This window comes from Micrasema longulum, unplaced genomic scaffold (assembly GCF_059751315.1).
Source record: "Micrasema longulum isolate JH-2025_06_02 unplaced genomic scaffold, ASM5975131v1 h1tg002070l, whole genome shotgun sequence".
NCBI classification, from domain to species: Eukaryota; Metazoa; Arthropoda; class Insecta; order Trichoptera; family Brachycentridae; genus Micrasema; species Micrasema longulum.
In genome coordinates this window covers 63980-78133 of record NW_028279237.1, presented here as the reverse complement: position 1 = coordinate 78133, position 14154 = coordinate 63980, and the positions used below count along the sequence as shown (strand labels likewise).

Sequence of the window (14154 nt, the reverse complement as noted above, 5' to 3'; positions counted from 1 at the left end):
CGCTACATATTGTATTTCGTTAGCTCCAAAAATCACTACACTATAGTTCAATGTATTTGTTTGTAATGTTGATTTGTAAATAATATTAAAAATAGTAAAAATGATAAATTCATTTTTCATTATGTACCAGATGTCATCATTTTATACTTTTAAAAAATATTTTATGTATTCAATTAAAAATTCTTATCTTAAAATGGTACGTTTTGGAAAATGATTTCCTATGAAATATATTTATAAAAATAGTAAAAATGTTACATATTTTATTTTTCAATCGTCTGAATGTTTTGAATATTTTCTTCGAGCTTTTGTGCGGCTTAATTTGATTAATTTATGAATCAAATTTGTACAAATTACTTTAGCATACTTAATTATTTGTATAGAATTATACGCTTCTAGAATTCGTTTTACTGTTCCGTTTCAAAATATGACTGAATTAATAATTTCTTTTAGTATTTTTTTTTTTTCAAAAAGCATTATTGTCAACTAAAAAAGAGTATGGGAGCGCACATTTTGGCTTATTTATGGCCCGCTAACGGACGAAATGTGATTATTTATAGACATTCGCAATTTTGTTCAATTAAAATATTAAAAAAAAACAATTCCTTGTTTTATTGACTTTTTTTGGCCCAGAGATAAATAATACTCTAGGCCAAAATAACTGACTGAATTAAATTATTTGAAATAGATTATGAATACCATATTTTCAAATAGGTAGGCAATCTTACTTCCGCATTTTATTATTTGAAAACAATAATTTACAGTAAAACCCGTAATAAACAGTGTAAAACTGAGGAAAACACTAAAGTTAGGAAATGAAAAATCTATGGAAAAAATGGAATTATATTTGTGTTATAATTTATTTATTTTTATTTCACGTTTTACATGACACTTTTGTTTTTAAATATGACTACCTTACTGGGCACAATCCGTGTCGAGGCATTCATTTACATGATTTAATATATACTTATGGTGTCTCAAAAATATTAACAAAATGATACATATTCATACTTAAATCTACACAGATAATACATAAATAATAATAAGAAAAAAAACAAAATAATATTATCCGTACAGCTCACATATTTTGCTACTGTGCAGAAATTAGGTCAAGTAACAAGCTACTGTTGTAGGCACCTCCACATTAGTAAGTTCCTGGTGGCCCAACATCCGCACAAATGCCAAATATATATGACATATTTTATATTCATCGTGACACTGTGTGGATACAAATACAAAACATGAAATGCAAAAATAATTTTATATAAATAAGTCTACTGCTTTGGTGGGATGACCATCTCAAGACAGTTCTCGGAACCCAAATCAAGTAGCAATTTTTTTACAAATAATTTAAATTGCTTAAGGTTTTTATCTACTTTTGTGGTAAATTGTTATATATTCTTGGAGCAAGGTATACTTGACTCCTTTGACCAAATGATATAGTTATTTTAGGTGCCATGTATAGCTGTTTTGTTTTAAGACGCGTTTCATAGCTAGTATTGTAATATTTATTTCCATTTTCCAAGTTTATGAGTGTGAATGAGAAGTGTGTTAGCATACAGTTGCCTGACGTTCAGAACGCCTACTCGTTCAAACACCTCCACTGTGGGTGCCTGATAGGGGCCTCGAGTAGAGTCTTGATAACACACTTTTATGCAATTTCTAATGCTTAAATAGCATTTTTCCTGGCCCCACCCCACGCAATTATACCATACTTAGACTTTGACATAATGAGAAATACACTTTTTTCGAAGTTTTTTGTCCAGAATGTTTCTTAGAGAGTTGAAAAACACAAGTTTTTTAATTTTTGTTGTTAAATTGACAATTTGAGTAGCCCAGTCTAAGTGCGAATCTATGATTACTCCTAAATATTTTATGTTATCAACTTTATTTATAAATTTAATTATTGTTCACGCATGCGCGCAAGTAGGCTGTGCCAGTGTCTCGCGACTGCCACCAAGGTTCCATTACACATCACGCCTCATCATCAGCTGGTTAATAGAGTTATGCAACCTTCCTTCCTCAATCCAGTCCCCTATCTAAAGTTTCTTCCTCTTAGGACGAGGTATTCTTCACACCTCGTCCACTCCTCAACAGGGGATATATGTAAATGAGAATATATGAAGAAAGATAGGACCTGAACATTTCGGTATAAAAAGCGGCAAAACGTAAAATTGAGGATCGTAAAAATAAGGTTTTACTGCATTTAATTGATTAACATATCTGCATGTTTATCCCAAAATAGGATATTTCGGGTTTATCTCACTGTTGCTTTGGGCTAGCAAATAGAAGATTTGATAAAAAAAATACACATAATATTTTAATTAAAATAGGTGCATTAGAGAGATTTTTTTCCCTTGATTGGTACACATGTTCATACTTTTATCTGTCAATTTTTGGTCATTTTGGACGTGTAGTTGGTTTTTGAAAGACAAACTAGGAAAACATGTTTTGATTTTTAATGTAATCGACAAATTTTCAAGACCGTTCCGTAGGGAAAATGACGGAGCAAAGGATTTGTGTTAAAAACAAAATTAATTGCGGTGCCGTGGCTGGAATATTGGAGAGTCTGCCATGAAGGCAACATGTTTACGATTGGTATAAACGTTTTGGAGAAGGTCGTGAAGACGTTGACAAACATATTGTGCTTGCCAATCGCCGAATCACTATTAGGAAGGTGGCAGAGGAGAAGTTGGTGTCTCATACGGATCTTGCGAATCGATTATCATCATCATAATTCCCTTTCCACACCTAATGCTGAATAGGGCACTGGATTGTTACACCAATCGCAGCATATCTTGATCAATTTTGCTACATGAAGGTAAGGTGATCAGTCTTACGCTTTTGATTATCACTCGCGAAAAAAAAACAGACTGTGTTGATGCCTCAACCACTGTATTTACTCGATTTCCCCCCCTGCGACTCTTTCTTGTTCCCAAAGATAAAGAGGACTATGAAAGGACGATGTTTCGTGACCATAGCAGATAAAGACCGAATCGCTGACAGAACTGAATGCCATACCAAAATTAAATAAAAATTTTGTTTTGAGACACAAAAAAAATGGATGCACCAAGTGTTCGCTCTGTCACAGCTACCAGCCAGTGGTGATGTGTTTGCCCTGTGAGACCTTCTTACCGTGAGGAAGATTAAACTGTAGTGCTTAAAATTTTACATGCAGAGTTTTTGATCCACTGTACCCGCCTGAGCCATTTTTGGCACCTTGGCCCTGCACAAATTCCGTGTATTTTTTTATCAAACCTTATACATCTCTTTCTGACAAAAATTCTGGAATTTATATTGTGATTTGCTATCTATTTCGAATTTCTGGAGGGATCGCAATTCGCGCGGTTAAGACAATAATGTGTCTTTATTATATGTCAGTGGCGTAGGGTTATTTTTTGTGGATTTTGTAAAAAACTTGGTTGTATATTTATGGTTACTTATAAGGTAAAACAAAAACATTTGGTCGGGTAGAATAAATAAAATAATTTATTAAATATATTCACCTATCTAATAATCATTCATCAGTTTTTAAATTTGCATACATTTCACAAAGAAATTAAAAAAATGAGGGAAGGTAAAGCATTTTTACAATAATGAAGAAGAATTCAAAAGAATACCTATACATACAAGTTAAGATCTATCTACAAAGGTATTTATTCTTAGTAAGCGCGCTCAAAAGTTAAATAAAACTTAGAAAACATAAAATAATTTTGTACAGGATCAAGTTTCATAAGCTAACTTGTAAAAGTCTTATAATTATAATACATAACAGTCAACGGAGATATTTTAAGAACTTAAAATAATTTTTGACAAGAATATCAAAGTCGTGCAATGAGACTGACTTTTAATTGAAATACAAATAAAATCAGAAGATTATGATTTCTTGTGATCTTTTGAGAAATTCGTATAAACGGTCGAAAGTCAAATGTCAGGTTGAGTCGGTACAAAGTATGTTTGTCGGTAAAACAGATTTCTTCGCGTTCAGACAAGACTCGAACTACTTTTAGTACGTGCTAGAGCCGCTAGCGGTCGCGATATTGACGGACGAGGCCGACGGACTGGAGTAGCTTGATGATGACGAGGGTGATGCGGAGTTTCCAGGGTAGTACGCGCTGTAGGCGGAGTTCTGGGCTGCGTCCCATACTCGGGCGTATGGGCCATTGCTTGAAGGCTCCCAGTGAGGGCTGTAGCTGTCGGGAGCGGCGGATGAAGCGGGCGCGGCTGGGCCGTACGCGGTGGATGGAGCCGTTGGCTCGGGGGCTGGAGCCATTGCCATGGCCATTGGCATGCCTGCGAATAAAAAATAAACTTTTTTACACATCTAAATTATTTCTACACAAGGCTGGATATCGATATAGACAGTGGGAAAACGAAAATATCTGTAATTCCAAACATGTGATAATCAAAATTTCAAATACTCTTTAGAGAAAGATCATTCAAAAATTAAATTTACAACATTATATTCACAAACATAGCAGAGAGTGACCATTCAAAAATAAATTTACAACATTATATTCACAAACATGACAGAGAGAGATCATTCAAACATTAATTTTACAACATTATATTCACAAACATAGCAGAGAGTGATCATTCAAAAAGTAAACTTACAATATTGTATTCCCAAACATGACAGAGATAGATCATGCAAACATGAAATTTACAACATAGTAAATGTCTGTTTTCAAAAATGACTGAATGAAATGAATGTATTTTAAAAATTCACTGTATTGGAAACGTACATGCAGTGTATCTCGCTCGTGTATTACAGGAAGGTAAGGTGATCAGTCTTACGCTTCCGATACCCGTCTTGGTATAGTGAATTATTGCACTGCACCACCTAATAAACATGTATTTAATTTTGACTCGGGAATCGAACCTAGAACGTAAAAAAACGCGCCAACCACTGTACTACTAACGGACTTTTCTCCACACGATTTCCTTTTTCAGAATTTTTACCTGAGAGTAGTCATAAACCAGAAGTCAAAATCTACTATTTATAAAATCTTCTAAGAGCAACTTTGGTTTTTATGCCCCAATGTCTAGAATGTGTAGATTAGTCAATTCATCACACTACTTGGAATTCTTTGGGATAGATCTTCCGACTTTTCGTAGATCTCTTCGCGACTAAACAGTGTGGGATGAAGTTGGATTGGCATGGTTTAGCTCGAAGTCTTAGGTCTTTTTATGAATATATTGTATTCAATTATTGTTTTGCCCTTGTTTGTCTTTGCTAAATAGTTTTATGTTCTTTTTGTTCAGTTTCTTGCATTTATGTTTTTTCATGTAACTGTTGTAATTGACTTAGGCCGTATAAATAATAAATAAACAATCGCCCAGGATTTTAGTCCTATTTCACACACACAAATTTATTATATTTATATTTCACATACCATAATAATTTTAATTGTGTAAATGATTGAACTTACCTCCCTTTTTGAGGAGTTGAGCGACCAAGAACCCAACCACCAGCAGGATAGCAACCTTACTGAGGATGAGAGCCTTCATGGCCTTGAGACCGATGATGGCCACGAATATTGGCATCAGGAGCTTCATCTTCAGCTTGAAAAGCAGCAGAATTGGAAGCAGCAACTTCTTCTTCAGGATCCCTCTGGCTGGCGATGTTTGAATTAAAAAATAATCTAAGTTATTTCCGATTTCACAACAATTCTTTATAGCAAAACAAATTATGTAAAATAAAAATACTTAAATCCTTTATAAATCTACATATTATGCAAAGCAGCCCCCGTGGTGTAATAGCTGTCTCGCACACGGAGGGTTTCCGGTTCGGTTCCGGTGAGATAACAAAATGAAATGTTATTCACCACTGTAAATAGGCCTCTCGGCCTGTTATGGCAGATACAAAAAAATATAAATATAAATGAAAAAAAATCTTCTACTATTTGTAGTCGGCCTCGTGACGTGGTGGTCAGCGCGTTTGCCTACCATGCAAGAGGTCTCGGGTTCGATTCCCAACATGGTTAAAACGAATGCTCTATTTCAAGTTGTTTGAGGAATTCCGGATCTTGGATATAAGGCAATTATATTTCTTTAGAACAGTAATGTTGGTCAAAGCAAATTATTTTTTAAATTTTAATTGAAAATATATTATACATAATTTTATATAATATCCCCAAGGATTTTTTTGTAAAAAAACTCTTTTAGAGACATGCAGATAACAATGTTTATTTGCAGGCGTTTTTAGATTCAAACTTAAGATATGAACTCATTTTTTCAATGATATATTTTGTTGCCCTTTAATAATAAGGAATATTTTATGTTTTAAAAAAAAAAAAATATTTCCTTTTTTAATTACTATAAAAAAAATACCTTAGAATCTTTTACGGAATATTTTCTTTTCCTTTATGTTACACAATAAATATTAAAACTGTCTATTTATTATCGGAGCAAAAATTCGTAAATATTTCTTGAATACCCACGAACAGGCCATGATTTTGTCTGATTTTTTTGTTTGCTATTTTTACTGTTAATATGTTTTTCATTTCTATGCAATTATCCTTTATTTTTTAAAACTCTGTTTTACCTCTTATGGATACTGTAAAAAATAAATTAATTAAAAAGCGGCCTTTGTGTTACTGTGCATTGAGTCCATACTTTATGTTACTACCAAATCCCGAAAGGAACACTCTCACACTACCAGAAGGCAAACTAGGGGATGGGTCATGGGGTCTACCACAAACATTGAATTCGGGCAAAGAAATTTCAGGTTTCTGAGCCCTGAAATATTCAATATGTTACCCGAACATTGCAAAAACCATGACCCGGATTTAATTAAATAAATTTGTAAAAAAATGGTGAATGGGTAGATAGAGAAAACAGGAAACATTACTAAAAAATATTCTTAAATAATAAATATTATAATTATGTATTTTATGACTGTATAATAATAATCTAACTAGTGGGTAGTCGTGTTATTGTTTATTTTGCATAAAAATGTCTGCCTTAAAACAGGTTGTACCTAGTTAGGCAGACTGGACATAATCCAGAGAAATCTATTATTTAACACATGTAGTGGATAAATAAATTGTATTTTTTGTTGATAAATCGTGATTATTATTATTATTATATCAAAACATGTTTTTGCAAATCTAGATTTGTATTTTTCCTGGACTGGCTCCGAAGCGTAAGACTAATAATCTTACTTTCATGTAACAAAAATAGTCAAGATACGCTGCAATTGGTTAACATTGTATAGTTTAAGCCCCTGATTTATGAATCTTGTCTGTCCTTGCCTTGTTTTTGAACTTAATACATAGTACATCGCAGCGCAGCTGAAGTGCAGTGACGCTTTAGTGCGGTTTGACATTAGGTGCAAAAGTAAAATATCTACGAAGTTCAACAGTTAAATATTTTGAGTTGAAATTTTGTGAAATATTTTTTTACAGTTATTTTTAACTAACTAACTAAAATATATTTTTAGTGTTTCAGAATGTTTTTAGACGAGGTTAAATTTTTACTCCCGAGGAAATTATTCAGATTGAGATTTATTGCAAACAGAGAGGAAAACCATTTTTGAAAAGGAAATTAAATTTAAACATTTACAACAGGACTTATGCCCTGTGATTGCCTGTAGCTCAATCACAAATAACTATCGACGTGCTTAAAAACACGCTAAGCATTTGAGCGATCACAATGAACAATAATAACATATTTGCCGCAACAAATCGGTTTCTTAGAACAGGCATTTGTCCATATATGAACCGATTACAACATTAGGCATACTAATATTTTTGGCTTGCGGACCCTTTATATACTGAGCCTACTCCTAGCACAATCAGAATTTGCCAGAGTGTTTTTTGTGCCATTTTTGTAAAAATGTATGTTTAAACTAATAAATAAATAAAAATAAATAATGAACATGCTTAAGTTATCGCACTCATAAGTCAACGCGTGTGTAATCTCTAAGTCAACGCTCGTGTCGGTTTGTTTTTTGTTTTCCTCGTAAATAAATACAGTTCATTGGCGAAAAATCGGCGTTTACTATAAAAAATAATACAATATATTGTTTATGTTTTATTGTCAATATATTGCATTTGCAAAATAGTAAGGAGTATCGAATACAAAAAATCGAAAATTAAATTTCAATTACTATGGCGGCTGCTTTTCTTGACATTTGGCTTGCCAACCGCCGGCTAAATGCAATGAATAGTATGATAAATAATAAATGAATAAATAAAAATTGCAATTTTGGAATAATTTACATATTTACACCTGTGAAATTCAAATATGTGATTGCGCAGCAGGATTATACGTCGCGAAACGTAAATATTTTGACATATAATATTAGGTGTTCCAAAATCACTCGCAAACGAGTGGAGGCGTATAATAAAAAAAAAAAAAAAAAAAAAAAAAATTAGGTGTTCACGGATTTTGCATTGTGATCGCGAATACGATAAACAACCATGGTGAGAAATCGTTATCACGCCGCTTATTAGCACGTCGATAGTTATTTGTGATTGAGCTACTGCTGGTTTAAGTGGCAAATACAAGATGTAAATCATTCGCTTTTCATCCTATGTTTAAACATCCACGTTTCCTCAACTCTTCCATCTGTTGACTTTTGCGCGTAAAGTAAATTTTAAGATAGTGATAATAATAACCTCAACTCTTGTGTGGCTGTGATGTATCACTAGTCTACATACGATACAAGACTTGATAAATCTCTCTTATTTTTTTAAATTATGGAGTCGTATTTTTTATAATCTTCAAATGAACATTTTCTCTCCGGATTTCGAAAGTAAAATTTGTACAAATATGCTTGAATTAAAAAATAAATAAATTTATCATTGCAACGCGAAGAATGTAGGTGACGCCAATACAGCGATAAATATGTACAAGAGTGAGCACGAAGATGAAACGCTGTTCTGTGGCCGGTGTTTGTGAGAAAATATATTCAGTCGGTTATTGACAGTGATGGGGGATGCGCGCACGACCGGCGTATTTATGATTTTAGTTTTATTTAGCTATAAAAGGGCTAAGTTTCATAAGTTTCAAAGGAATTATTTAACTTATGTCTTCATGTTTGTTTTTTTTTTCGAATGTCTGAACCTTAGAATATTCCGTCTTTTGTGGTAACACGATGTTATATCACCGCGCGCGAAGGAATTATTTACCACAGTCTTTTAAGAATAAAAATGATTATCGAAGACATATGTAAATTAAACTATAACTTATAAAAAATACCACAAATGTTTGTGATTTAAAGTGGTTGTATTTTTTTTCTAAAACAAAAATGTAAGATTTTGCTTGCATCACTTTTTTATTTAACCTAATATCGTCAAATAATTTTACTTGTAATTTTAATAATCATTCTATTAAATGTAAGAACGTTCTACTAATCTATTTAAATTAGAAATTCATCATTGTCCTTTGTTATGTACTGTGAATGTCAATATTACTACTTAAGAAAGTTTGATTAATTCATGTCAGGATCTCAAGGCACAAATTTCACATACCTTCGATAATGTATTGGAAATAAATACTCAGTATGATACATTATTGGCCGAATCAAATATAGTTTGACATAGTTTAATGCCCTACCGAATCGAAAGATTTGGCGTTATCATTGTTGAAGCCCACAACAATAAAAGTATGATAATGATAGTAAAATAAAACATCTATAATATTATGAAACGTAAACTAATATTGAAAATACAAAAAATATCATGTGAATTTTAATTCCAATGAAAAACTTCTCAATATAGAAAACGTGAACTGTCAACTCACCCGAATTAATTTCCGATTATTCTTGTTATCTTTATAAATATAATTCCTCTGTACGTGTGATGTCACCGTACTCCTCCTAAACGGCTTAACCGATTTACGTGCGGTTTTCAGAGAAAGATAGATTTTTGCGCTGTGCGTGTTCGTAAATATTAAAATCTTAAATCTAATATGTAAAAGAGAAGAAAGGAGCATAAATATGTTATTCATAGATCTACCAGGGTTGCATTCGAGGATAATGCATTTACAAAAAAAAATGGAGGGATGTTGTTATTTTGTCTATAAAAAGTATGTTTTTGAATGTTTACCAACAGCATTTGTTTTTTGTGGATCTCAATCAGATTCTTTCCTTAAATTCGTTAAAATTACTACCTATTTATTTCTTTTTATTGGATTTTTGGTAAAACTGAAATAATATTAAATTCAATCCATTTTTAAAAATCGTATTCCTAGATAAGTACACCCCTCTGTTGGTGAGAAGACCGGAGGTTGACGTTTGCAAAAAGAATTCCATATTTGAAAAATATTTATTTTATGTTTTGAAATTCAACCAAAACAAGTAGAAATTCAATATTAACAATTTTTAGTTTTGGAATTTAATCACAAAAAAGTACCTAGGTACCTACTTATCAATTGAAAATCTTTTTCCAAGCTAATAGCTGGCAAGCCAACGCGCAACGTTGGGACAGGACAACGTCTGACGGGTCCGCTAGTTTTTTGTAAAATTATAAAAATAATATTCAATTTTCTATGCCATATTTATTATAAGTACTCTCGAATATTGCATACTTTGTTATGTTATCTGAAACGAGATGTTTATGACTAACATGAAATATTTTTTTAAGTTTTTATTTGAAGGGCTGAAGGCTATTGATACATCCTCCGACATTCATGTATCCATGTATTTATATTTCATTTCCAAATGTTTTTCTTTTAAGTATTGTTCAACTATTCAATACAAAATTATTTTTGCCTATATACGTAAAATACAAGACTGTTATTTTAAATTTATTTTAAACACTAAATATTTAGTAAGCAGTATTAATACGGTCATAGTTTATTACACATGATCAAAATGTCTTAATTTACACCAGACTTTTTAAGTAATATCTGTACCTTAAGCCATAGGAGTCACATTGAACGAAATGTTCAATAGCTCAAAAGCTCAATCACAAATAACTATCGATGTGCTTAAAAACATGCTAGGCATTTGAGCGATCACAATGAACAATAATAAACATGCTTAAGCTATCGCAGTCATAAGTCAACGCGTGTGTAATCTCTAAGTCAACGCTCGTGTCGGTTTGTTTTTTGTTTTCCTCGTAAATAAATACAGTTTACTGGCGAAAAATCGGCGTTTACTATAAAAAATAATACAATATATTGCACGTGCAAAATAGTAAGGAGTATATAATACAAAAAAGTGAAAAATAAATTACAATAATTACTATGGCGACTGCTTTTCTTGACATTTGGCTTGCCAACCGTCGGCTAAATGCAATAAATAGCACGATAAATAATTGATGAATTAATAGAAATAGCAGTTTTGGAATATTTTCCATATTTACACCGGTGAAATTTAAATATGTGATTGCGCACCAGAATTATACGTCGCGAAACGTACATATTTTGACATTTAATATTAGGTGTTCACGGATGTTGCATTGCGATCGCGAATACGATAAACAACCATGGTGAGAAATTGTTATCACGTCGCTTATTACCACGTCGATAGTTATTTGTGATTGAGCTACTGGAAGCAAGATTGTGTGATTATGCGATTTCTAAAACAACATAGCTTTTGAACAAAACGAGATAAATGCAATCAATAAAGAACTTGAGATAAAAAAAAAAACATTTTGATAATAATAGTACATATTAAAATAGCGTATCTGGAACTACTGGTGTTTTTTGCATTTAAACAAAGTGATTTTTTTTTTCAACTTAAAGAAAACATTTATATGACGAAAGTGGATTTCGGGGTTATATTCACACATAAAATAGCTTATTGCGATAATTTCTGCATTTATAACTTCAAAACGGCAAAAAGTAAACTCTCGTATTTTATTGTCTAAGGTATATATAGGTACTATTTAAATAAAAATAAAAATATTAAGAAAACAATTTAAGTTCTTCCTTTATCTCATGAATGAGGAAGTTCAGTGTTTTTTTAAAAAAAAAATATTTGTTAATAGACTGTTAAACTAAGTCAATTTTTTTTTTTTAATTTTTATATATCGTATTATCGGCGCTACGATTTTTCAAAGTTTTGTATTTCTGAAATAACTCCGCGTGTAACGTCAGAGGTTCATTTCCGCTTATTCTCATTCAGTTCTTCCCATTGGTCCAGAAGCGACAAGCAGACCGGAAATCTTCCATAGCTCTCAGATCATAGGTTGATTCACATGAACCAGTGACGTTATTTAAAGTAGTGCGTTTTTATCAAAATATTTTTTATTATTTTTTCTGTACATTTTCAAGAAACTTTGCCGTACAATTTAATGCTCTAATTTTTACCCCGCGTAAGAAAACATTTTTTATATCCAATTTCCCGTAGGGCTGAAGTTCCTCATTGCCCATCGCTCATAAATTATTGTTGTTTTAATAGCTTGCTCAACTCTATGTTAAGTTGCGTTTTTTTTCAAAATGAGTTGCATGAAAAAATTAAGACCAAAAGATCAATTTGTCAATTTTGACGAAAACTCAATTATTATTTAACTTTAAACTGTTTTGGTGCTACTGGTATTAAGAAATGTGTGTAACTGTACAAAATTCAACTTATTAATAAATAACGAATATTCAAACTCTCAAACCTTCTGAAGTTTCAGCATCGCTGGAATCTTCTGGGAAGTCGACGTCCATCCCCCTATCAGCCCTGTAGGAAATTTGCGCCCTTTGGAAGATAAATTCAGGAAGCGTCAGCTTGAACTCGTTGCTGTTCAGAATCCTCCCCATCCTGTCGAAGATTACTTTGTCGATATTTTCAGGCGAGAAAGCGCGCGCGGACTGCTCGCTGTACCCAATAACATTGTCGAGATAAGTCAGTACTTTAACTTTGAGGCACTCCGTGGCCGAAGGAGCCGAGAAACACTCGTCAATTATGGAAGATAAAAGTTCGTCGCCATTGTTGATTCTACCAGAACTGATCGAATTGTCGAAACCCCTTCCTTCGCACGCTGCGACCACGAGAATCAGAACACAAATGAAACTCTTCATCTTAATTATGTTTGAACTAATTAGATTTGACTGCTCATAGGCGCAGCTCGTTCAACGGGTGATGCTTGAGTGGTGTTTTAAATAAGTGGGCTGGGTTTATATATGCAATTGAAAACGTAGCGGGGAATCGCTAGGATAGTGCGCCGTGAATACTGATCGTGGTCGAAGAATATTTGACCGCACGTGCTCGAAGTATATTTGGTAGTGATGCCCCTTAAACACGCGTACTCTTTATATTTCGCAGTGAGGTGTTAGGAAGTGGATCGGACATTGCAAGGCATGTTCCGGTATAGGTGACGCTACGCAACGCTGCACAAAGACGAACACTTGTTGGGGTAGAGCATAGGTCTTCAACCCGCGGCCCGGCAATAACTTGGCAAAATTAAATTTATTGATCTTAATATAATTTACATATGTTTAGAAATGTAAAAAAAATAGTTAGGTGCTTGCATTAACGCGCGCAATTCGTATTATTTTGCTATAAAACTATTTTGATTGATGTCTACGTTACTTATGCTGGAGATGGTTCAGAAGAAATTTCTGAGGTATCTTTACTTAAGGGAGAGAGGATACTATCCGCGGTTGTACCCGCTTGACTTCATATTGGGAATGCTTGGCTACAATAGTTTGGAGAAAACAAGAAATGTATACTTGCTTATGTATTTTTTCCGATTAATCCGTAGTATTACGATCAACATAGGACTTTACTCAAACGTATTTCTTCGGATATCGACATTTTTCATATTAGTGAAAAAAAGTTCAGAGAGCATCATTTTTCTATAATTGCTGGGTATGTTTATTTTACCATCTTTGTATATTTAAATTTTAGTATTATTTTTTTCGTATTACGTCTGCATTGAAATAGTTTTGTAATATACGTAAACGTAAATAAAATAAATAAATTGAAATAGGTAAAGCTATCGCCACATAACCTTTCCAATTCTTAATAGGTTGACCACGGTGTAAAAATATAAATATGTTAGAATTTTAAAAAATATATTGTATTTTTTTATTTTATTTTATTTTATTCAGAAAACATACAGTCATACAAAATAAGTATTAAAAACAACAATTTTTTAACATAAAAAGACCAATTTAGTTTTCATAATTTAAAAAAATATAATATATGTGAAATGGGGATTCGTTGCAATATTATACACGTGAACAGCATAATATTCAATACTAGCGCCAAAA

At 32.6% G+C, this 14154-nt stretch overlaps 1 protein-coding gene across 1 annotated transcript; it reads right to left on the bottom strand.

Moving 5' to 3' along the window:
- Positions 1-3463: 3463 nt before the first annotated feature.
- On the bottom strand, positions 3464-13031 carry Osi20 (DUF1676 domain-containing protein Osi20). Its single transcript, XM_088239124.1, has 3 exons — positions 12558-13031; positions 5430-5615; positions 3464-4290 (listed from the first exon to the last, which is right to left on the bottom strand). Exons 1-3 carry the CDS (start codon positions 12958-12960, stop codon positions 4004-4006), a joined length of 876 nt encoding a protein of 291 aa, XP_088095250.1. The 5' UTR covers positions 12961-13031; the 3' UTR covers positions 3464-4003.
- Between the last annotated feature and the right edge of the window lie 1123 nt (positions 13032-14154).

Coding starts and splice junctions, on each gene's coding strand:
- Osi20 (XM_088239124.1), bottom strand. CDS start 12,960: ATGAAGAGTTTCATTTGTGTTCTGATTCTCGTGGTCGCAGCGTGCGAA. Junction 5,616..12,557: donor CGATGCTGAAACTTCAGAAG/GTTTGAGAGTTT, acceptor AAACATCGCCAG/CCAGAGGGATCCTGAAGAAG. Junction 4,291..5,429: donor TCAACTCCTCAAAAAGGGAG/GTAAGTTCAATC, acceptor TTTTATTCGCAG/GCATGCCAATGGCCATGGCA.